At 39.2% G+C, this 26,141-nt stretch overlaps 1 protein-coding gene across 4 annotated transcripts; it reads left to right on the plus strand.

Annotated features, from left to right (window-relative positions):
* Positions 1-157: 157 nt before the first annotated feature.
* LOC146686205 (eukaryotic translation initiation factor 5A-1-like) lies at positions 158-7,657 on the plus strand. Of its 4 annotated transcripts, none has more exons than XM_085441383.1 (5): positions 158-311; positions 1,326-1,506; positions 1,637-1,741; positions 5,138-5,269; positions 5,658-7,657. In XM_085441383.1, the coding sequence occupies exons 2-5, from the start codon at positions 1,345-1,347 to the stop codon at positions 5,718-5,720; spliced, it is 462 nt and encodes a 153-aa protein (XP_085297509.1). In that variant the 5' UTR covers positions 158-311; positions 1,326-1,344; the 3' UTR covers positions 5,721-7,657. The 4 variants fall into 4 exon arrangements, with proteins under 4 accessions (XP_085297509.1, XP_085297512.1, XP_085297511.1 ...); XM_085441386.1 differs by having other exon boundaries at positions 159-311; positions 1,352-1,506; XM_085441385.1 differs by lacking the exon at positions 158-311 and adding an exon at positions 454-478.
* The last annotated feature ends 18,484 nt before the right edge of the window (positions 7,658-26,141 follow it).

A 26,141-nucleotide genomic window follows, 5' to 3' on the forward strand; every position in this document is an offset into this window, starting at 1 on the left:
GCTCATAAATGCTTTAAAACACTTCACTAGTTTTCATATAGCCTACTGTTGATGCAGGGGGACTTTAAAAAAAAAAAAGAGGCTTTTTTGGATAGGTCTGTACAGGTGTGCAAGGCAGGGCGGAAGTTACCTCCAGGAAGCCACTGCGCTCCAGCGCATAACGTTGCAACGTTTATATGAGCGCCCCCACCCTCCTCCTACTAACACGTCACACATGCCACCGGAGCCCGTACCTGCCCTCTCCGCTTCTCATGCGGTACAAAAGCTCCACGCATGCGAAGTGACTCTCCCTTTTCTCTTTAAGATATAAGGTAAGCTAAATGTTCAGGCTCAAGTTTAATATTTTTGACAGTAGCGCTGACGTTATGTGCAGCGCTTGTTTGCGGTGTAATGAAAACTCACCTCATCTCTAACACTGTGATGCATTCGTTATCTCGACAGTTTGTCGGTAACTTGGAATTAGTGGGCGCTCGTTGAGGTTTTTATTTAGCACTGTTGTCAAGCTAACATTAGCAGCAGTATCGTTATCCAGTGTCAGTGGATGTAGGTTGGGTTAGCGAGCTAACGTGGCTAACTATGACAGAAAAGGGACAGGATGAAGGTGCGGTTAGCGTACTGTTTTAAAGCTGTAGTGGCGGATGATCATCTGGCCCAGCTGCCACGTAACCTGCTAGGTCGTTAATGGGGCTTGTCTAACCTTAGCAGCCTAGCCAGTGTGAGAAAAACGCGACCTTTTGTTTTGACCCAGTGAACGAAAAGGGTGGCTGACAAGTTACCGTGTTGGAGTATTATTTTTTTCCACTTAGTAGTGTTTATGGGAACATTTGGGAACCCAACAGCTTGGTGTCCAAATAGATTTAGCACATTCACATATGACGTTAGCCGTTAGCTTTTCGGGTGGATAGCAGGCAGCTTGGATACCGTGTATGGGTGCAACGCCTAGAAATGTTTACACTAGTTTGGGGAATGCATGTTAAAATTATAGCTTTATTGAACTTTTAGAATAATGCAATAATTATTTTAAAACAAATGCAAAGTAAACAAACTCAAAGTAATTCGAAAGGGATGGCTGACATTAGATCAAGTATTGAATTGTGATAGATTGAGCTAAATTGTCATGTTTATAATCTGGAAATCTGTGCTGATTACTCACTTTTTAATGTCACTTATATAATTCCTCTTGTAAACTTGCAATGGGCCATTGGTTTTTGACACTATACAAATCATATTAACCAAATTCTTTGTTAAATCATCATCTTATTATCATTGTTATTTTTTATTGTATATATTTTTTTAATTTAAAAAAATGTATCCTGGTGATACAGTACAACCTGTGGATCCACTATGGCAGATGATGATTTCTCCACTGCTGATGCTGGGGCCTCTACAACATACCCAATGCAGTGCTCTGCACTGAGGAAGAATGGCTATGTCATGCTGAAAGGACGTCCCTGTAAGATAGTTGACATGTCTACCTCCAAGACTGGCAAGCATGGACATGCAAAGGTAAAACCACTTTGTCTATACTTTAGAATTCAGCACTTAAGGAACTTTAGCCTGATGGGTCTCAGTTGTACAAGTAATACAGAATGCTTCTTTGGCACAAGGTAAGCTCTAATCAGTTCATTGTTCCCAGGTTCACCTTACTGGACTTGACATCTTTACACAGAAAAAGTATGAAGATATCTGCCCATCTACCCACAACATGGATGTTCCAAATATAACAAGGAAAGACTATCAGGTGACTGTTTCTTTTGGACATATCTTGCAATATTGCTTGCTGTGCAGGTTAAACAATTTAGTACTAAAGGGTAGTAACTGTTTGGAAATTTGTTTAAAGCGTGAAAGGAATGAATGGTTTGACTGCTGAAGGGGTGTGTCTCATTTATCAGAGCTGAAGTGTTGCTTCAGTATGTTTAAAAAAATATATACAGGCATCAGACTGGTCGGTCAGGTTTTGGATTGACCAATAAGCAGTCTTCTCTAACTGTTGGGCTATTTAGAGGCCGTAGTTTTCAGAAAATGCATCTTTTTCTTCGTATAATGAAATCTTCTATGTAGCAAATGAGTCTTATAATTTGCATTTTCCTGGTGGTGGTTTATTATGTTACGTTCTACCTATGGATGTATAGAGGCCCATGTGACAGATTTCAGGCTTTGTATAGATGTGCCACCCAGACCATACACTTCACAACTTCTTTGGTGTCTGCGGTTGTCTAGGTGCTTTTCCACGTAGTGTGCACTTTTTTTTTTTGGTAATGGTTTAGAATTAAAGACTGTACATGACACTGTCCCTGATAGGCACATGCACAACAAAGAATGACAGAGCACATTGCTAGACTGCTAAGTTTAAATTTGAATGAGAAATGATAATTGCTGTAACTGCAAATGCAGCAGATACTGGGGATGTTAAACAATAGTTATGTGAGACCCAAAACCTAAGACGGGGGCTTGATCTATACTGAGTTCAAAGTGAGTAATCAGCCATCTTGCACTGTTTGGGAATTGCATCATCTGGATCTTGTAGCAACATCAAATGATACACAGATGTAAAAATTATACTACTGTTACCTTAAATCTAATTTAAGGTAACAGCTCTAAGCTGGGCGATATAAGATTTTTTCATATCACGATATGTTTTTTCATTTCAGGCGATAACGATATCTATCACGATATAAGCCAAATAACTATATTTGTAAGATTTAAATGTGCCGTTGCTCACAAGTAAAATGTGAAATAATCAGCAGCTTGTTTTGATTTAAATATTTATTTCCCATAATAAGTTCAACAGGGTAGATGTACTTAAGGAACATGAGACTTTTTCAGATAAATAAAGGCAAATCTTGCAAACTACACAAAAGGCAGCTGCTAAAGCGTTTAAGTTTCAAAATAGAACAAACAAAACAGACTACTAAATTGTCAATTCCACTTAGAAACAAAATATTAATTCTAAAAATAAATCTTAGTTTGTTTTACAGAAGAACAAACAAAATTGACTAACTTTTGTCAATATCAAATAAACTGAGAACTAAAAGGAAATTCTCAAGCTCTCCTTGTTGTATAGCTGAGCTTTTCAAACAGTTTTAACAGTTACTTTAGTCTGACAAAAGCCGAATGACGAATTAGCGCTTCCAGTCAGAGATTGAGCATGCACCGGTTTATTGTATTTCCAGACTTGCTTTCGGCACAATTTACAGTGCGCGCTACTGTTTTTTTTTCTCAGACTTGAAATGGCCGAAATACCTTCACACTACGGAACTTCTATGGCTCTTCCGTTCGACAATCTCTCCGGCATTGGAACCATCATCTGTGTTCTCTTCAGTAACCTTCGGTCACGCTCTCGGTTGATTTTTCTCTAGTCGGCACACTCATTTCCTCCATTACCCGGGCGGCAAAGCGGCTGGCTGCTTCCCAAACAAATACACATGTGCGGCTTGGCACTTGTGCTATACGTAACAAGTCACGCGACGTGATGCTGAGGCTGTGATTGGTTCGGTTCTGCGCTACTTAATTTGGATTGGCTGTTTTTTTTTTTTTTTTTTTTTAAAGAGGACAAGAGCGGCGAGGCCTATCGCAATAGTTTAATTTTTCTATCGAGAAAAAGTTATTTTGCAATACATATCGTTATCGTTCTATCGCCCAGCTCTACCTTAATTTGGTGTCACTAACTTAATAATCTCGTAAATTCCATGTAATTGGCATCAGGTACTAGTTCCTTCTGGTTGTAGTATGTATAAAATAATAGGGTTTTTCCTCTAGCCCAGAATACCACTGTGCAATATATAACCCACACGGTAAATGCATAAAAATTAGAAATGAAGTGTTATTTTTTCCCAATATTTGTATTAGGGCTGTGCGATATGACGAAATATATCAGATGTTGAAATTAAAATGTCTATTGTTTCATATTATACGCTGTCGTTAGTTTCGTGATGTTGCAAAGTACAATGTTTACGGCAAGATCTTTTCCTTGTTTGGATGGTCACCACAGAGAATACCAACATAGCCAGTGGAGATGAGGGAGAACCAGGTAGGTCCAAACAGAAAAACCAGTCAAAACAAATCACGGATCTTATTCCTAAACGAGGGGCTACCTCTGTAGCATGGATATAGTTTGGTTATGAAAAGTCTGACACGAACCAGAAAACTGTACTATGCAAATTATGCCGCAAACCAGTCCCCACCACAGACTCAAACACGACAAACCACTTCTACTAGCTACGCAAGACTCATGTGTAAGAGTGTGGAGAGTTTACAGATGAGAAGCAAAAAAAAAAAGAGTCATTAGGTGCTCAAAATAAACCTTAGACTCAAACTTGAGAAAAGGCTTTTCCCCGCAGCAGTTTCATGGATCAGTCAAAACACTCGACTCCAGGTACACGACGGCCAACTGAAAACACTTCACACAAATAGAATTCCCCGAGATTCGCAGAATTTACAGAAAATGCACTATTTTGTGGTATGTCGCCATCGGGATGAGAAATGTCTTATATCGGGATATGAGATTTTGGGACATATTGCACAGCCCTAATTTGTATATTTGTATAATGGATATTTTTTTGAATTAGGACTGTTCATATGTATATAGTGCCCCCCCCCTTCTTCTTTTCCCACATGTCTGCACTGGGTAGGAGAATCTCATGTGTATAGTGACAAAAGACATTCTTTTAATATTTTAGGTGAAACCACTGCAATATACAGCTACAACACTTAGAGGCACAGTTATAATAGTGTAAAAAAATCTCCCAGCTTTAGTAGTTCAACATATTTACATATAAAATAATCATTCATGAATTAGAATGAGGGTAAAATGTTCAATTAATTTGTGATTTTTGATTTGAGGTCATATTGCCAGTCTTAACCTAAAGTCAAGTTACAATATATACTGCCTCCTTTTAATTTTATTTTTATAAACGTTTTCTTGTTTTTAGGGCTTTGTTATTGATCTAAACCACAATGTTCTGTGTATTGCTGCTTCACAGTAAATGCTTTCTGTTGGTGTGAATCACCACAGTGTTATGAAGAAAGCATTAAAATTAATGTTTACAGCAATTGCAATAGGAAAAAGTACTTGAATCACTCTTATGATTTCCTAAACTATTAACCTCTTCCATTCTGTTTACAATGGCAAATTTAGGTAATTGATGTGGCTGATGGTTTCTTGGCTCTGATGGATGACAACGGAGAAACCAGAGAGGACCTTAAATTGCCAGACAATGACCTGGGAAAAGAGATTGAGAGGAGGTTCACTAACGGGGACCAGTTTATGGTGAGTTCCTGTGTCCTGAAAAAAAAAAAGTTCTAAAATCCAAATAAATTTTAGAAGCAAATTTATTTGGATATTTTCTGATATATTGCATTTCATTTAGTCATAAATGAACTCTGCTGTCTTCACTATATTTACTTAGTGTCCATTTTAATAATGTAATAATTAAGAAAAATTCCTTACGTTAGTCTAGAACACTTGTATTCTTATGTGCTATTTTAAAGTGTACTAGTGTACTTTAACATGTTTTAGTGGTAGAAATGTCCTGGCCTATCAATTTGAGAAGTCATCATGCCATACTGGATCAAACATATTTGCATAAAATATATACATAAAAATCAAGGTGATGTGAGAATACTGGACCCAGATCTTAATTCCTTTCCATTTTCAGGTCTCTGTGTTAAAAGCTATAGATGAAGAGCATGTAGTGGGCACGAAGACCATGACTTCCTAATAAGTCAAGGACAACGCTGGAGACCTCACAATCCTATCCTCCATTATGGTTTTGGAGCCTCACCAAAGCTACTGGCCTTTGCCCCACACCGCCACCAGATTTGCTGCTGTCAGCTAAAATCCAGAAACTGGACGTGGTCAGCTTCTTCTCTATCTAAAGCTCAGACGTGACTGGCATTCTCTCTAAACAGTCATCTTCCCCTTGCCATCACAGCATAACTTTGCAGTGGGTGCTGATATTATTCCAGTATTTCCTACAAATATTTCAGCACTCCATAACATTCCTGTTTGAGTACTCGTTACGTGTATTTGCTTTTAAATTACGTTTTATTTTTAAAAAAGTTAAACATTTTCAGATGCCTGTAAACATGGCTTATGTTTACAGGGTTAGATGCTGTACCTGATTTATTCTCTTTAATGTTTCCCGTAAAATAATTCAAATTCAGCTGGCTGATATTTGCTCCAGCTATAATCATTGCACAGTTAAGAGACCCTAAAGCATTAACGTTATTAGTAGCTTGACTATATCTGCCTGCCTTTACAAGTGACGCACAGTCATCTGCATGCACATTCATGACTAGTATACTCATGCCTTAGCAGCTATGAATTTATGTAAATGAGAATTTTACTTACTCATGGCAGGATTTCTATAGCTCATAGCCAGGACTCAAGATGGGCCTTTTTTTTTTTTTTTTTTTTTAATTTTTTTTTTTTTTTGCAGTCTCAGCTGTTATGAAGCTGAACAGGCCATAATGGGGTGATTGGGTGGGGCCATATTCTCCTCTATGCTATAAAACTTTCCTTTCACTTGAGGCCTTTACAAGCTGTCAGATGTATAGAAACTGATTTTAAAAGAACAAAACACTTAAAAACATGTGCTATTTAGTCTTAAACTCTTTATTTTAATTCCAACAGTTTTGTCTCTATTGACAAGTACATTTCGCATTCTCAGAATGCTACTGATATCATTTTTCTTTTTTTTTTTTCTTTTTTTGGCAGAAATTGTCAAAATATTGTATGATGTAGCAAAATCTGTGGAAGTTATACTTTGAGTTATCCAATTCTTGTTGTGACATTCATGACGAGCAGAAATTAGAAAAGTGGGAAAATGGTAGTTACAGAGTAGTTGAGTAAGCAGGTCTATTTTCTAGTCTAAAATGCCTCACAAGGAGTTTTATTACATATTGCTTAGGTTAATTACTTCTCCATTCACAAACTGTTCCTCGGAGACATCAGGTAATGGCAGGAAATCAGAATGTGTTTACATGCACTGCATCAATGTTGCTGGAGAACCTGCATTTATATGCTGGTATTGTTGGTTTTCTCCCCTACCTCCTAATGGAAAATAAAAACTGTAGTGTTTTGAGAGTATTAGCATTGCTAACTAAATTTAAAGCATTGCAGTCAGTTTTTTCTTTTTTCTTGTTTTGTTTTTTGAGCTGAGCATTTGGATACTGTTTCAAGAGTGTACAAAAACCCTCCTGTTTAGCTTGTGTAGATGAATTAATCAGACTGGTTAGAGGTTTTAGTCTGCCTTTTGGTTTTTGGTTACAAGTGTCCATGTGTGTATACATTCTAACACTAGCTATTCATTTTTAGTCATGAATCTTTGTTGTTGTACAAACCCTGTTCAAACCTCAGTTAAGCAAATGCATTTAAAACTGTAGCTTTCTGTAGCCGAAGTCCCCCAGTCCCTTACACCATGTAGAGAAAATGTTTACATGATGGTTATGACGTTAGGTCATTGCTAAAAATCTACAACAACCAGACTTCTTACATTTATGTGAACACAGGTTGTAATAAACATTGGAAGATATTCTTTTTCCTTTGCACAACAACAGCTGCTCTGTAATGTTATTATTTTATTATTGTTTTGTGTTTTTTGTTGCTTGGACTTGAATCTAAGCTTAATATTCCATTACATCTGTCAGCAAATTGTGTGTTTTGTAATAATTGTATTCATACTGTACCTATTCAGTGTGCAACCTGGTCTTCTAAAAACCTTTGTTCCCTTACAGCTAAACTGGAATGGACAACTTAAAATTTCTCCAACAAGACACTGTGCAGTTTTGCAAGATGTTCAAAGTTGGCATAAGGAGGCAGGCTGGCAAGTGGGAAAATTATATCCAGGAGTTAGTCAGTGAAAGCAGGGTCTTTCCACTTAGTTACCTATTAAGATTTGTTGTTATTCAGTGGTTGGTTGTAGGTGCAAATACTACTTGGTTTTGTTTACAAAAAAGAGATGTTTTGCTTTACAACTGATTTTGATTGATGGTCTGAAAATGAAAAGATGTTTTCAAAGGCTTTACAAAATGCAATTGCAAATTAATTTTACTTGTATGGGAACATAATTTCAGGAGCCAAAACCATATTGTGTGATGCTTTGGCAGAGTTTTATGCCAGATTTCCTTCCTGACACAACCCCAAAGGGATTTGTCTCTCCTCGTGGAGCTTTGGCATTATAACAGTGGCTTCCAACTACCCCCCCCCCCCTTTTTTTTTTTTTTTTTTCGGTGTGTGTGTGTGATCTGAAACACCGTAACAGCAGTACCCTGGAATGCAAAAAGCAAAGGCTACTGCCTTAAGACCTTACTAAATAGACTAATGCTACATTTCAAAGTGAGAAGTAACTTCTTCATGGAGGTGGAAGAACTAGCAGATGAAAGCTCAAAAAGCAGGAGGAGCCTGTGTAATGAAGTTATTAGGCAGACTTTGACAAACAAGGGCCCATGCTCGACAGCTTGAAGCCCCTGCTTGCCTTCTCAAGCACACAAATCTGCTCACAGCTAAAGCCTGCAGAACCTTAACCTGATTTTTACTCTACTTTAAAAGCAATAAACTGAAAAAATGTGGTGAAAATGTAACCTGTCCATTACAAACCACAGTAAACATTCTTTTGCAGAAATAAAACTATAAATGTTAAACTAGAATACACCGTAGTATTGTGCTGCTTCTTTTTTCTTTTCATTTTTTTGGTGGGTTAAATTGTCATTGCACCTATGAAGAGATGGCTACACTACCATCATGGCCCAAACAGAAGATGTGCATTCCTTAAGCCCCTCTGTTACATTTGTTTCTAAAGTTGAACCCAGGATAATGGACTCCAAACATCCTACAGCTGATGAGCTACACAAATTGGTATTTCACATCATGCCATTTATCCTCTGTTTAGCAGTCTTGGATGTGTCTCTCACAGAGACTTAGGTAGCAGTATTAATCCGATTCTGTTCAAGGAAATGTTTACGCTGTATATGAGATGGCCCTGTGCTGTGCTTGTAAATGAGCACTGATAAGACTGTGTCATCAGTGAGGATAATAAATGACTTTAATTAGCATGTCTTCTATTGCGAATAATCTTTCTTCATCATGTATTATTCTGGGGGAATCTATCTTTTTCTCCATCAAAAGTATGCACTTTACTATATAATTTTGACTCTTCTGGTGTATCTTCATTTGTATATGGACCAAAGGTACATTGTAGCATCTTAAAACTGGAAATGAGATGCATGTACTTGCTAATGTCTGGCTACTGTTTTGTTTCTGAAATAACAGCTCATTAAGATGTTACTGGCTATAAAACCTCATTACTATAACCATAAGTTATATCCTTAATGTACAGTATTATTTTGGCTATTTAAATATTCATGATTGACATCTCAGAGGTGTGGCTAAGTTTGAACATGTATTGCAATCTCTAATATCTTATATGTTTTTGAATTGGAGGTGGGAGCAGTGTTCATTTGGGCAATGTCACAATTTCACTATTCCAGATGTGACTGAAATTCAGAATAAAATGTCATTGACATGTTTCATAGCCAGATGAAACCTGTTCGCTTGATGAATTAAGCAGATGAAGGATATGGAGTTGATTCTAAATGCTGAACATTTATTTGGTAGGAGTTCACTGGAACTCTCAGTATAGGGTCCAAAGATATGTTGGCGCACATGAAGGAAAAACTAAAATAAACTTGTCACAAAGACAGAAAAAACCCCTAAACTTCAGGAACAGTCATATCTAAGATACGTGCATTCTTACAAAGAAGAAATGCACTGGCCAGTAAACACCAAAGAGCCTAAAAGATTACTGAATGCAGCTGAAGTGGTTTCATGTCTGCACTTTAATCCTATCTTGATTGTTTCCTTTAAAATCCAGTGTGGTGGTGTACAGAGGCTAATTTTCAAGACAGCAGTGTGTTGATGGGGATGTATGAGATGGCGCTGTAATCCTTTCATCATGTAACGTTACATGTAAATTTGAAAGCTCAGAGTTATGAATCTAAAGTGTTTAGTTGTAAGTAAATTTAAATTCACGGCAGTTAAAATCTTCATATTCAACGGCTAGTTCCAGTAATGTTTGTTTTTCATTGTAAAAGATCAACGAACATTTAAAAAGTCAGACAGAAACAATGGGGTTAAAGGTTTTTACCTAAACTGCTCAGCAGATGGCAGTCCAACATCAGAGATGTTCGTATTGCTTTTGAACTGTGTGCATGATAGCACAGGGACAACAAGGGAAAGTACTTTTTTTTTCAAGTTTATTCAAGTTATCCAGAAATTATACCTTTTCCCCCACAGATGAAGAATTCACTCTGTGTTTTACGTATTCTCTGATGTCTAAGTTCTTTAATTCAGGATGAACAGTGTGAATAGCCAAACTGAACCTATTCAATCGAAGCCACCCCAACGTGTCTCAGCCCTATTCTTGAAAAATGCAGTAGCCTTGGTAAATAGATTTTGTAGAAACTACATCCGTATCACTGTGCAGATTTTATACTGTTTTATACAAAAACAAAAATCGACACAGAGAAGTCTTCTGTGATCTTCAAGAATTCTTTACAGGGAAATGCCAAATTCTTTCAAAACTCATGTGGGGAGCAAAGCAGGGATTGTAGAGGGGATTGGCAAAGGTTTTATGAGCCATTCCACAGTGCTCCGAACCTGTTTATCCAGACAGTGAAGCAGCTGGATTCCTGGTTGACTTTGAGTGGAGATGAACCAGTTTCAAATTATTAGAGATTTGATAGAGTTCTGGGATAGAGGGCTTGCCTTGTAAGTCAGGGTAAACAGTACTCACACACACATAGGGTACATACATCAGCAGTGGGGTATGGTCAAACACAGAAAGTACGTTTATGTAACTTTGGGACCCATTTCTCAAAACAGCATGAGATGGGGAGAGAAGAGATCAAAGCATTAGTGCGAACCATGTGCTTTTATTGAAACTACATGGGATTAACTGTGCCTGTGTCCGAAAAAGCTGAGTAAAAATATAGAGCTATCTTCAGCTTTTAGTGCCACACATAGGGTAAGAGCGATATCACACTGTAAAAACACAAAAATGTTTATAAAAGTGAATCAGAGCTGCATCACCCTGGTACAAAACAAAGTCTAAAGGAGCACTAGTGGGTGTAAATGTTCATGTTAGACTAAAAACTACCCAGTTACCACTAATCTTATCATACAAGGCCATCACTATGCTGAAACAGGCTTTCAAGTTCAAAAAACTACCTAGTCTATGCAACAGACCATTTCAGTTGAGCCGACACAGATTTGCATCTAACCAATGAATAAATGAATAAATCAAAATCACAGAGACACATGGTAGTGTCAGGTGAGATGCTTACCTTAGATTTTAAAGTGTGTTTCATCCATTAAAGCTGAAAAGTCAAGTTGAAGTTACGTTGCACTGGTTCTTTTATTCATAGAAGATCACATAAACACTGCTGGAAGTCCTTACAGGAATATTAAACATGGCACGGAGGCAGGCAGGCATGAAAAGATCAAAGAGCAAAAATCTCTTTATTAAAATGTATCAATAAATAATCTAGGAGGTGAAAAAGTGCTACGCAACATTAATAAGTTGAAAATCACTTCCCAAACACCATCTCATCTTCGTATCTGGAAAAGAAATAACACCTGAAGTTTTTTAAACTACTGCAGATAAATATGACTTCTCCAACTTAAACATGTAAAAACAGTAAAGGTTTAGCATAATTAATTAGTATTAATAACTTTATATTTTGTATTTATTCATTTACAGATAATGTGACTTGTTTTAAAGTGTGTTATATATTACTTTTTATGTTTTTAGCATGTGGTAGTGGTGAAGTGTTTTTGAAAATAAGGAAAGTTTTACTGCAGGCTCCAGATTATGAAGTAAGGAAAGAACTGAGTGAAGGAACGCTTTATCTAAGGATCTGAAGTCCATAAGAAGGTATTTGTTCTCCTTTTAGTTCCTCAGTCCTAAAACGTGAGAAACACCAGGTAAGGTTTCTGTACAGCTGTGGTGTCTGAGTTTGTGTGTGCAGCCATCTTTGCAAAAATACAGTTAAAAGTACTGCAATATAATGAAGTGACCATCTCTTCTTAAATTAATAGAGTATTTTCTTTTGTTAGGAAAAGCAGTGACTGCGGAGATGGTAATGTACATCCGTTGGCCTCCCATATTTCTCAGCAAGTCTTGGATGGATTGCAATATCATTTTGGACACATGTTCCTGAACCACAAAGGATAAGTCCTAATGACTTTGTTAATTCCCTGACTTTTTCTAGTCTGGCTCTGAGGCTGAACATTTGTGGTATTTAAAGATGGATTTATTTTTCTTTGTATTTATTGAAGCAGATAATGAGACTAGAACAGAGACTGGACAGCTAGAGGCGTCAGCTTTCAATTCGAGACTTCATCTCTTATGTGCTATTTGGTGTCAGATGTTTGTGGGGGAAAATCTGTGATTTTGAGCTCTGCAGTGAGCCTTTCCACATTTGTAAGGAGCTGCGATTAATACCAGAAGGGCAAGGGAGTGTTTTTTCTTCAGGAATAGTTATGCTAACAGATGTGTTCATCTGAGAATCAAGCTCACAGCATGTACCTTCTATTTTAGCTGACACCCTTCTGTACACTCATACTGCTGAGAAGACCCATCTGTTTTTGAAAAAGAACAACTTCCATGGAAGAATTAGTCAGTGACTTCACAGGCAAAATATTCACAGTAGTCTTGTTTTTATGGAATGAAAGACTGAATCTTTCTTCTCATCAATGGACTACAAGCACATGCTGTTCACAAACCACAAACCACCAAAACAAATAAATGACTAAACACAAACTATTTTATTGTTCTTCTTATGCTCAAACTGTGATCGAACTTCCAGGACTTAGTAGGCAGCTCACAAGCTGTTTCTCAACTATAACACAACTCTCACCTGACAAAACTCGCACATATTCACAAGTGTAAAAACAAACATGCATCCAACAATTTCAAGATAGAAAATGAAATTACACTAAATAGCATTACTTTCATTACATTGGCACATCTTAACATTAGGAAATGCATAAGTATAGTAAATGCTAACAAAAAAGAGCCTCTGGCCTTCAACTTTTGGCAAAGTATATTCAGGTCTGGTGTCTCTCAGTGTGTTTACAATGTTTCTACATTTATTAGGAGAGACACAGTATCCATATGGAAACAGATATACACATACTATGTTAAATTGCTAAATAAATGCTTTTAATGCTTTTAACTTTTTAAGTTTTGAGAATTTATACAAGCAGTGCGAAGATGTCTGTGAGCACTGAAATAAATATTTATTATGTACAAAATAACTAACCTAATGTACAGTACATATAGTCAGTAGTTTTAGTATATATACATGCTTGCCTGCATGAACAGATATTTGGCATTGACATGCATTTGAAAGTGACAGGAAAGTTTGCTGTTAGGGTAGCTGTGAGAGGAAAAACAGATTTCCTTTGGTGTTTTGGTGTGTGTGTGTGTATGTGTGTGTGTGTGTGTGTGTGTGTGTGTGTGTGTGTGGTGGTCTGCAATGATTTTCTCTTCTTGTTTCCTGATTGTCTTTGCGCTAGTCATGAATGATGGACAAGTTCGTACCAATAATTGCTTCTGCAAACCTGACCCTGTATCCATCAATAACAACAATAACAAAATAAAAGCATATATGGATTTATGTGCAACAATTTTACAATTACATGGGGTTACTTCAAAATAACAATAGAATTTCTGTTTTCTGCAATTCCTTTCTATGGACGATTAGACTTTGAATATTCAGACTGCAGGCTTTAGAACTGTTTAGATGCAGTGTGTTGTTTCTGGCCACCTGCTCCCCTCTGGCACAGCTTTGAACTTCCTTGTGTGTGTGCAACCTACAAAGTATGTGTGTATATTTGTAAGGGCAGTTAGCAGACTAGTAGTAGGAATGTTGAAAGGTTTCGTCCAACATCTGGAGGTTGACTCCTGCAGCAAAGAAGAGTATGTGGGTTGGGTGCGTCATTATTCAAACCAGATGAGAGTAGCTTTTCATAGCCGAAGAATAAAAACACTGCCTTTCTGTACATTAGGTTGAATTTATTTTAAGTATATTTATTTTCATTTTGACACCATTTACTTTATTACCAGATAATTCATTTTCAAGATTGTTTTTACATAAGTTTGCATCTTTACCTTGCAGTACTTTGTATCCAGGGATCATTTTACTCAATTATATACTTTGAAGAGTCTAACACACAGAAATGTAAATCAGTAAGAGCATTAAACCACCTTTTCAATATCAAAACTTACGTCTTGTTTTTTCATAACCTAGTATGAAAAGTTTTAGGGTAGGGGACATCTGTGTCTGTGTCCAGGGACGGAAGTCTCATAATCTGTCTGTGACTGTTTTTTTAGATAAAAAACAGCAGCAATGTATTGATATTACATTATTCAAAGTTGCTGATTTGTTACTGTATGTATAATGTATTTTTGTTAAAGAACAAGATGTTTGTCTTCTAGTTTTATTTGTCCTACCACTAACAGGGTTACATAACATAGCACTAAAGACACACCGGCTGTTCTTTCCTGCAAAATCTCTGATTTATTTTCCCCTTTAAAGGTTCTGGTTTCAGATTACTGGAATCAGCTGAATTTATGGAAAATAAAAGCTGGTACACAACACGTGTCAAGGTGAAAATAATACTGACTGTCAGCAACTTCTGTCTTAAATGTTTCTGTTTGTGCTATTACTCATTCTCAATTACTAAGGGAGATGGAGTAAAGGGATATTATGGGAGGCGGAAAAGAAATTAGGCAATGCTATCATACTAATAAACAGATGTCCATTCACTCTCCTCAAACTCTTATCAATCCCCAGGCCATAGCTAGAGCCACCACACAGCTGCTCATTGAGTATGTTATATAAGATGAAACTAACACAGCACCATGGTGACATCAATTGGAGTGGATGTCTGGCTATAAAGTGGTTTCAGAGATTGTCAAGTGACCAACGAGGCTTATGTTTGGCATAAAAATGCCAAGGTTGAGATTTTGAGAGGGGTACCATTATACTGGTATCTAGAAAAAAAGAAAAAATAATGATCCAAAGAAAGCAAAGATTGATATTTAAAGTGCATTGTCAGCTATGTGCTTCAAAGCTCTCATGTGGAGAGATAAGGGGCTTAAGATGTGTGTAATATTTGTTTGAACCAAAAATAAAGTGAACTTTGTGTCCTTAAATTGCTCCAACTTCTGTCTGAATGTATGAACGTTATCTGTTCACAGTGCCCTGGAAACAATCTCAAGGACATGCAGACAGAGCCACTTTGCCAGTATGTTGTGTTCCCTGTTCCCGCAGGCTGTTTGTGAAACAGCTCAGTCATATTTTGTCTCGCCTCTGAGGAGAAAGGCATGAGAAAAAGGCATGCTGCCGGTGCAGATGTCCTATCTCTTTTCATTGAAGTGACTAGCACTATATAGTGATCCACATATGCACACATCCACAGCAGCTGTGCATTGCACTGTTGCTGAACCGACTTGATACTGATGAAGAAACTTGATAATGCTATACAGACACACACATGCACATGGGTCTGTTATACAGTGCACTATTAAATGTCTGGCTTATTAGCTTAAATTTCCTGGAATTAATAGCGGTTGACCCCAAAACACTAACGTAGCAGGAAAGTCTGTGAAGCTTTCCACATTTGTATGTTTGTAGACCCTGTCAATGTGAGTGTGTGTGCATGAGTATGTAATGTGCTACATATGTTCTGTGGTTCTGTGTGTTTGTGGACTGACTGGGAGTGGTTATGAAAACAGTGTTACCCAGAGTACAGTTCTCCTGGATCACAGGTTACAGCCCCAGGGGGTTGTGGGATAGGCTGGGACACTGTAGGGAGCGGATAAACCTCTCAGAGAGTCAGTGTGTGTGAGTCCGTGCGTTTTTCAAACCCCCAAAAAGCGGGACGAGGAGACTGATGTAAGTGACATCATGCTAAAACAGAACAAGCTGTTTTCAGCTTAACGTTATATTCACCACTGACAGTCGTATGTGTACGTGCAGGTACGTGAGTGAGCGTGGTGTGTCCAAACCAAACCATATGTAACTGAAATGCATACCTAGGCAAAGCTGTAGTTGGAAATATGTCATTTAGAATTAGTAGTAGTTTTAAGAATCTTAAGTATCCCATAAATGTCCCATTTTATTTAACAGCTTTTCAACATGAGGTCACAATAAAATATAATAAAAATGTTCTGTTGACACTATAAGCCTAGAAGGTGCATGTGAAAGTCACCTATTGTAAATTTTAGAATAGTAGTCCTATCCAAGTAGATACAACTACAATGTTATAAAATGGTAGATATGCAGTCTTGTTTTCATACACCAGGTGGTGCCAAAGTGTCTAAGAAACCGGCGAAGACGTAGCACAACACCACCCATCTGTTATTGTTTTAAAGTTAAAAGGGGAAATTCTGAAATACTAACGGCATGAAGAAACACAAAAAGCACCACAACAACTATGAATGTCAATCTGTATATGCCGATTCATGCAACAAGCTGCATAATTGGAAAATAATAGGAAAACACCAGGAAAAATAGGTCATTTTTTGTCATAAGTACACTTTGCAATACAATACAGAAATGTATTTTCCCTGCACTTTTGTGGAATTTACTTAGTTCGTGATTCACTCAGAAAATCCACAATATGCCCCCAAACTGACCTTTATGACTGAGCTTCCACCTGCAGTTTCCCTTTTCTTTTTCTTCACCATACAAAACGTTTTGTCCTTATTTTCATAAATCCACTGTACTCTGCCTCATTGTTTCCCCTGTCTTCTGTTTTTTTTTTCTTTTTTCTCCAAGACCTCTAGTAGTATCACAGTTCCTCACATCTGGGATGCACCTGTCACGGTGAGAAGTCCGTTTTCCCATGAGAATCCAGTTCTTGTGAAGTTAAAAATTCTACCAAGCCTACTTGGATGACTTATAATGTTTAGGGTCTAGAGCTGTGGTTTCATTTCAGTCTTAGGTTTTTATTATCCCAGAAGAGAAAAATTGGTGTAGAACAGTGTGGACACATTTTATTTTGCTAAAAGGATATAAAAAGAAAAATAAACCCTTTCGCACAAAAGAATAAAACTATAACCCCTACTATCCCATCCCTCAGCAGAATTTGTGGCTTTGATACATGAATGTAAATATTCAGTATGTAAGTCTCAGAAATATATAAAGCTTCACAATTCCAATTGGTGGTGCTTTTTTATTTTTTTGCATCTGTTGTCAGAAGTCCAACTGCTGCTATATAAAACATTTGTAAGATGAGATCAGTTAAGGCAGGGATGTCAAGCTCATTTTATACTGCAGGCCACATACAGGCTACTTTGATCTTAAGGAAGCCAGACCAGTAAAACTTTCCCTTTTGTGTTTATAAAGAACTTTAACTACAAGTTTAATAAAAAAGAAGTAAAAAAAAGAAGTAAAATTTAAACAATATGCCTCCGTTTTTTCTCCATGATAAAGAAATGCTGCTGTAGTAAACAAAAGATGCCAGTCAGCACAACTGTAAGAAATAACTTTTCACTTGCTGGGCCCACATCCTCTTTTTAGGTTAGACAGCATTTTAGTAGGTGAAGGTGAATGCTTGGACATGAACTGAGCTGCGGTTTGGGGAAGGCCTCAAATGGGACTGGCGATGGCTCCCGGGCCTGGCAGATCCCTATGTACTAAATAGAAGTGAAGAAGTTAAAGAATTGAAAAGGGGAGGGAGGGAGGGTGGGGCGCGTAAACGAGAATGAACAGCTTGCAGAACTGGGGGGAACCTATATAGATGACAACCGGAAGGAGCGTGTTTGGAGGCGTGGTCCCGCTCCTGAAATTCTGATGCATAATCTCCAATATAAAACAGTCATTTCTATAGGAATCATTAAATTGTTTATCTACTACTTATTTACTTTGACGTAGTATGAATGGGCATGGGGAGGTCTTTATGTGTAAGAGAAGCTGCAAAATACAGTTAAAAGTCCAAGGTTTTCATCCTCCTTCGCATTTCTCTTGTTGCGCCAAATCTGGCCTTATGATTGACACCCATGAATTAAGGGCTTCTTATTTAAGAGAGCCCAATGGCTTGCAAAGCCATGCTCCCTACTACATGACCTTTTCTGCATTTGTGACTGTAAACAGCTGGCTACTTTATGGTTGGCACCAGCTTGTGGTCTTCTTCTTCTTTTTTTTTTTTTGTGTCCCGTTTGGATCTTTAGCCATCAGAATTGTTGTCTTAAGGCCAAGAAAGATGCCAAGCAGATTTATTTTACCAAGTGGATCATCATGGCCTTGCCATATTGGTCCATTTGATTGACCTTTATTATAATTATGAATTTATTTTATTTTCAGTTGCTACAAACGGGACAGACATGACTGGGGGATAGGACAGGGAGAAAGAATGAAAGAAAGAGAGGGAGAGAAAGAAAATCAAAGGGGAGAAGAGACGGTGAGAAGGGGGGGGAAGAAAGAAAAACAAACAAACAAAAAAAACAAAACACCTGGGTCACCTGTATGGAGAAAAAAAACAGAAGAGAAAGCAAACAACAAAGAGCAACATAATAAAAAAAACAGCACCATCACAATAAACTAGCTAGCAGTAAATATCAGTAGATACTAAGTAATAAACGATATTGTGCAGCACGCAAGATAGACAGCGCACAATGTGCTTTGAGGCAGCAGCCAAGAAAGCTGTAGTCCGCGTCTGTGAATACCCGTGTGTACACCTGTGTGCATACCTGTGTGGATCAGCATGCTTGCATTCCAAAGGTTTCTCCATGTAACGATCTGCTAGGGAGTGTGGGGGGGCCACAGCCCCGTCCTCCAGGGTATGAAGCAGGTATGGAGGAGATCAAAACTCCAGACATCCAGAGGCCCCCAAAACACAAGAGACCAAGGAAGACCAACAGAGGGGCAGCCGCGCCACTGTCCCAGTAAGAGCTGAGGAGAGTCCCAGATGAGGGCTCACTCAGCAGCCGCAGAGCAGAAGCCAGGGGGAGTTGCAGTGACGCGCCCGTGAGCTCCGCCGGCAGCCAGCTGTGCCTGAGTGACCGAGCCCCAGGCCGAGAGGCCGGGGGCACCCCACCTCCGAAGTGGCCCGAGCGAGCCCCAGGCTCCAGGCCCTGATAAGCGGCCGCCAAGGAGTGAGCCGGTGTGTACCCGGACGCCCACCCCCAGACACAAAGAACCACCAACGCACTGACACCTGAGGGAGTCCGCCACTGGCAGGGGAAGTGGTGGTGGGTGGAGATAGGCCTCCAAACCTTGGAGGTCCTGAGATGTCCCCAGAGAGGTGGCGTCTGATACCCAACCTGACATATAGACACAGACATACAGGCACACACAGACACAAACATCCATTCCCACCCTCATGCTCTCATATGCACTTACTCCACACTCAACCAACGTGGAGACAGACATAAAGAGACGCTGTACACATGATCACACTCCCCAAGCGTACTCTACGAACCGGGTCTAGGTACCCTTGCCCCTGGAGGGGGGAACTGCACCCAGACCCAGGTGGTGTTACCCTTTTCCCTGCGGTGGGGAGAGGCAGACCGCCCCGACTCCGCAGCAGCAGGGAGGCCCCACACCCCAGACCGCAGTCGGACGGCCAACTCCTCCTAGCCTCCCCCGCTCCAGCAGGCCGCAGAGAACGGGGGTGAGAGAAGACTCCAAACCTCCCTCCACCCGCTCATTGTAGTGTTGATGCATGTGTGTTCTAAGGTGCAATTAAAACGCAGGAGGGCATGGAGCTACCTGCCAGAGAGCAGCAGGTAAGCGCATAGTCCCTCCTGCTAGCCCTCAATGTCTACATGTATTCAAAATTGAGAGGTGGGCAACGACGCCAGGGGTGAGGTGTACACCCTGATGGTAATTTGGACTCCGTGTATCGTGCCCACCCCCAAGATCCTATATGTATGTGTAATGAGAGTGTGAGTAATGTGAATGTCTAAGTTGTGGGATAAAATTGAGGCAGAGGCAGCCAGAAGGGGACAGGGGGGGGGGGGGGTAGCCTCCTCTGCACCCTGGTAACATACCCCTACTCCAAGGCCCTGCATGTGTGGGTGGTTGTGGTGGAGCGGGAGGAGGGAGGCAGCTGGAGATGGGGAGGGAAGGAAGGGAGGGGCAGGTAACCCCTCCCTGGGGCCAGCTCCCCCGCTGACCCCAGTAGGCACCCCCATACTCCACGACCCGCCAAGGAAAGGGGGCCCAGGCCCATCCAGACCGGGGCCCAGCGCAGCAGCGCCCCCCGGCCCCACAGAGCCCGGGACAGTCCACCCAACCCCACCACAGAGAAAACTGCACCCACCCCACCATCCACTCATCTTCCAGACTACATGAGACAATAGACGCCCAGGCTGAGATCTTCCTCCACCTCTCCTGTATCTCCCCCTCCTGCAGAGAGTTCCTGGGGAGAGGAAAGCTCCTGCTAGGTGTGACAATCTCCCCCACCAGTTGAAGAACCCCCCAGGTGGCTCGACGCACCGGCGGCACCCTGCGCCAGGGATGGGCCCCGATGCACCCACCCGCCCACAACCCCAGCAACACAGGGCCCCAGCCCAGAGACGGAGCGCCCTAGAACCTCACACCCACCCAGGGGCAGACAGGCTACCAGGTCAGTAACCCACATCCGTCAGCACAGACTTGTGGTCTTCAAGTTGAAGTGAGAAGAGATGTGAACAACACTGGGAACTAGGAAATTGTTAGCAAGCATGTGTGCGTTATGCTTCCCTCCGTATGGCATTATCATTACTATCGGCTTTGTATTTTTTTCTGTGTATCAGGTAAAATGATACACGGTGTGCAGTGAGTGTTTATAATGTATTCCAGCGCATGTGCATGGGAGACTTGGCTGCTTTCTGTGTGTTAGGCTGGATCATTCTTAGAGCGGCTCAGAATCATTGTTTCCAAAACCTGTTGCCGTGGCAGCAAGAAGACTTAGGGATCTGACCAACACAAGATCACATAAATCTGCACTTAAAAGGAAGCTGCCCCATGGCTCCTCTTTCTATGTAATTGTGTGTGTGTGCGCGCGCGTATATGTGTTCAGAAACCAGCCTTAAATACGATGTCTACACTGTGTGAGTGGTGCCAGTGAACTGATAAAGAACCGTTTGTGTTCTTTATCAGTTCAAACTTCTTTTCATCTCAAATAATTTCATGGCATATAGCTTCAGAACATGCTGTAAATCTGAGAACAATGAAAACAGAGTGGGTCAAATGGGGAGGGGCAGGTGCAACAACTTGTTTCTATTAAGTCAGGATTGGACCGTTGTTCTCTGAAAGGAAAGATCCAACACAAGATGCCATATTGATGAGCAAACTCTCCCATGTCCATTTTTTCTTTGTGTGTGTGTGTGTGTGTTTGTTTGTAAGGGCATGTGTTTTTGTGCATGTGCTTGCATTCACCTGTGTCCTAATTTAAAAAAAAAAAGCAATACTCTGTGATCACAATGGAAAAGGTGGAAGTTACACATTGATTGAAAATTTGCTCTCTGCCCTCTCTATTGTCTAACTGCCAATCAGTCTGCATTTAATAATAAACACCAGAGTGTGTGTCTCTGGGTGAACTGGAGGTCATTAAGCAGCTTCTCCTCCTCAGTGTTCAATAATAAACATTAAAGAATGTGCTCTAACAATTCAAGACACAAAGACATGACACATGTTCAAAGTTCAGCGTTCTGTGCCATTTTGCCATTTTCCCACCACTCGCAGTGCTGGAAAACTGGAACTGCAGTTCCAGTTTTCCAGTTTTGATTTATTGGTCTGTTATGAAGCCATTGCTATTTCTATTGTGTTTTATCACTTTCTGATGTTTTATTAATTAAACAATACATGTATTATTTGTTGTGTTATCTGTAGCTATAGTATTTATATATATTTATTTATAGTATAGCAAATATATTTAATTATTACTGTTTAAAACACTAATATGTGACATGTATTAGTAGTGATGTTGTGCTGAGGGTTAAAATGCCTTTTTGTCTTTTGGTAACTACAAAATGACAATAAACCATTAATATATGTCTATGCTGTGCTAGTATTTATTTTACCCTACTCAAATTCAATTTATGATGCATTTTATTTTGAAAGATTTAAAATGGTTTTTTAAAGAACCACTGAAAAAAGGTTCTTTAAAATGGTTCTTTTAAAGAACCATTTGAAGGACCTTTTTAAAAATGGTTCTTTAAAGAACCATTTTTTAAAAGGTTCTTTGAAAAACCATTAAAGGTGCCCCAAAGAACCATTTCTTGATGGTTCTTTGGGGAACCTTTAATGGTTCTTTAATGAACCACTGAAAGAAATGGTTCTTCAAAGAACCATTGTTTAAAGGTTCTTTGTGGCACCAAAAAAGGTTCTTCTATGGCATCAGTCTAAAGAACCACTTTTGGTTCCAGTTGGCACCTTTATTTTTCTGAGTGTGGGACAGGGTTGAACTCACTGAACAAACTGGATAAACATGCTTACATCATCATGACTAATGTCAACAGTTTCATACTGTATCTTGTCCTTCAGGATAAATGATGTCGTTTATGAACAACTTTGGCCCGACAGCATACATAAAGTATAGAGCTGGATTTCTGCTCTCTTGTTGACCATGTGTCAAGCTTAAAATGGGACATGCTGAATGAATCTTCACAATCCTCAAGATGTCATTAGACGATGATGTGGAAAGGCTCAAAGGGGGAAACAGGAACTGTGTTACAATGATGCCAAACTAATTTAATATTGTAGTTCCATAAAACTGGGATGCTCACAAGGGACAGATTTAAAAAACCTTGTAAAAATACAGATGAGAACAAAGGCCGTGGTTTTTTTTTTCTCTGACTGAAAAACAGTTATTTAGTCCATAGTTTTTCAAACAATGTATAAAAGACCAAATCAGTCTTTTCATAGTAAGGTATATGGGTTGAAATGCTGTCTGCAAAGAGGGACAGCTGCACATAAGGCCTTAAATATCAGTTCATGATCCTTGGCAACTTAAACAAGTTTATTCTGGATTTTTTTCTAATCCACACAGGGATAAAAGTGTATATACAGCCGTAAATATATACATACTTGGGTTAAACGTCCCTTAGCAAGTTGCGCCTCGACCAGACAGTTTTGGCAGCAATCAACAAGCTTCTGACATAATCCTGTCTGGATATTTGACCATTCGTCTTGCCACACTTGGTAGATTTCATTTAAATGGGTTGGTTTCCTGGCATGGAGCCAGTTGCAAGTGTAAGCAACAGATTTTCAATTTTAGTCGAGGGTTTGGGAAGGCAATTCTAGAAGCACAATGTTGGCCTGATTCATTCATTTCATACCACACGATTTGAGAATCGGAGGTAGACATCCTCCAGTCAATATTTCAACTATTTTGTGCAATTCCACTGTCAACTGGCTGCAACTTTACTCCTCAAAACATACGTCTTATAAATGTGACCAACAAATTCTAGTTTTGTCTTTTTTCACCACAAGGCTTTCGATTTGTCCACATGGGCCACAAATAACAGCATCAAATAGCACCAATCATTGGTGTTGATATTGCTTTTAATATAATTTGCATCATAAAACATTTTGCCCAGAGATTCACTCTTACATTTCCTTCTTATATAGAAAGTGGGAAAGATATGCAATGCAGCTAGAAGAAACTGGATGAATTATAACAGCTCTTTCATGAGCTTGATCCTCTCATGGCTGCAGTTAATTTTTTTTATCTTCTGCTTTGGAGGCATTTTCTCCTACTGTTCTAATGTTGGATCATCAAAGTGCTCACTGAATTTTACTTGGAGATGAGGCGTGAGAGAAGACCATATCCCAAACAATGTGAGGGATTTAGTATGACCAAGATAAAATGGGTAGGGCGGTGAAAGAGAGCGCTGAGACGTGAGAGTGGGAGTCTGAAGGATGAAAGAATGTCAAAGGGCTTGACTCGTGGTGTGTGAGAAACCTAATTGAGTTAATAGACATCAGACATATAAGAAGTAGAAATGCAAGAGACAATACACCACTCACTTTCTGTTACGAGACTGCTCTACTTTTGAAAGATGGTACTTACAAAGTATACTCTTCAAAATGTAAATAAAGAAAGAATCTGATGACTTACAAATCTCACAAGTCCATAATAGTAAAATGTAAAATTCAAAACCTCATTTTGAATTTGATAGCAGTAACATGTCTAAGAAGAAAGTTGGGCAAGGGCAACGAAAGGCTGAAAAAGTAAATGGTACTAAAAAGAAACAGCTCGAAGAACATTTTGCAGCTAATTGGGTTAACTGGCAAAAGGTCAGTAACATGATCGTTCACAGAAAGAACATCTTAGACAAGCAGGAATTTCCGTGTAATGAGCATTAATATCTCTTCATCTGCAGTACATAATATGATCAAAATAATCTGAGAATCTGGAGAAACGCAAATGTGCAAATGACAAGGTCAAAAATCAAGACTGTATACCAGTGAGCTTCAGGCCCTCAAGACACATTAAAAAACTAATTCTTCCATAAAATCCCTGCATGGACTCAGGAACTCAGAATTGTGAGCACAGTGTATGATGCCATCCACAAATGCAGTTTAAAGCTCTATCATTCAAAGAATAAACCTTATTTGATCACATGATTCAGAAACACTGCATTCTTCTCTGAGCCAAAGCGCATTTAAAATGGCAAAGTGGAAAAATCTTCTCTGATGAGAAAAATTGATATTTTACAATTTTTTTGGGAAAAGCTACATCGTTGAGACTAAAGAGGAGAGGGCTTAGATAAAAAGGTTTCATCTTCAATCGTAGGGGAAACATAGCTTGTGCATCTTCAATGGCACCATCAATGGTCAAAGGTACTACACACAGGTTTAAGAGCAGCGTATGTCTCATCCAGATGATATTTTTCAGGGAAGGGTTTGCATATTTCAGCATGATTTGATGCTAAACCAAACATACAACAACATAACTTCCTTACCTTTTCCAAAAGTCCAACAACTGGCCTCCTCAGTTCATAGATGATTACAGACTGCTACAAAGTTTAAAGATGGCCCTTTTTTGTGGTGTGTTTCTCCCATCAAAGCTTTTTCTTTTTTTTTAAACTTCAGAATGGTATTATTATCTAGATTTAAACATCTGATATGTTTTCTATGTTATATTATGAATAAATGATGGGTTAATGAGATTTGAAAATGACTGCATTCTGTTGCTTTTTTCATTTTACGGTGCATCCCAGCTTTTTTGGAATTGGGGTTGTATTTTTCACTAGGTGTAGCAATTAAATGCTAAATGATAGAATTTTGAGCAGGGATACATACTTTTTCTTTTCAAAGTATTTGCATTGGCACAGAGTCAAATATATCAACACTTTAACAGAAAAGCAGAAGATATGTTAGACTGATTAGATTTTTAAGTTTAAATGGACACGTAGAAGAACTATAAAAACTGTGGACAAAACAAAGCAATTTGGCTGTAGACCATCACTAATATAAAAAATGTTTTTGTTTGAAGAACAGTGCACTGCACCAGGATTTGGAGCCCTGCTCACAGCATCCATTTCAGGGATTTTATTTGTGGATCAGAGCTATCGCTGTGTGTGTATGTTAGTGGAACAGCATGTACGTGCATGCGCATGTGTGCTTATCTTAACATTCTCACTATGAACATACTGTAACAATCCAAAACATGTTTCCCACTACTGTGCACAGGACACACAATAGGGACAGGGACAGAAAGCACACACTTTTGCACACTCCCACACACACCCACACACTATGGATGTCGGTTAGATAATAAACCAATAGTCCTGCTTACTTTGGCCCCCATGTCTTTTTCTCTCTCCATTCCTTCACTTGGTCCATCTTCTCTCTTTACCCAATGTCTTGCTGCATGATCAAAGACAGACCTCCTTCCTAAGAACACTCATTTTCTCACACCATTTTGTCACCAAACATTTGCAGTCAATTAGTCATAGAACACTCAATCCTTTATTTTGAGTATGTTTTGTAATGTACCGTCTAGCTCTACAGCTTCAATCAGCAGACAGAGTAATGATTCCCTGGAGAGTAAAAAGTTGTCTTCAAATGATAATTTTTGTACTTTGTCCGTCTTTTTTTCCAAGTAGCCAGCCTTGAGCTTAGACCTATGTCCGACT

This window comes from Copadichromis virginalis, linkage group LG19 (assembly GCF_057382275.1).
Source record: "Copadichromis virginalis isolate Kocher_CV1m ecotype Utaka linkage group LG19, C_Virginalis_male_GT1.1, whole genome shotgun sequence".
Taxonomy (NCBI): domain Eukaryota; kingdom Metazoa; phylum Chordata; class Actinopteri; order Cichliformes; family Cichlidae; genus Copadichromis; species Copadichromis virginalis.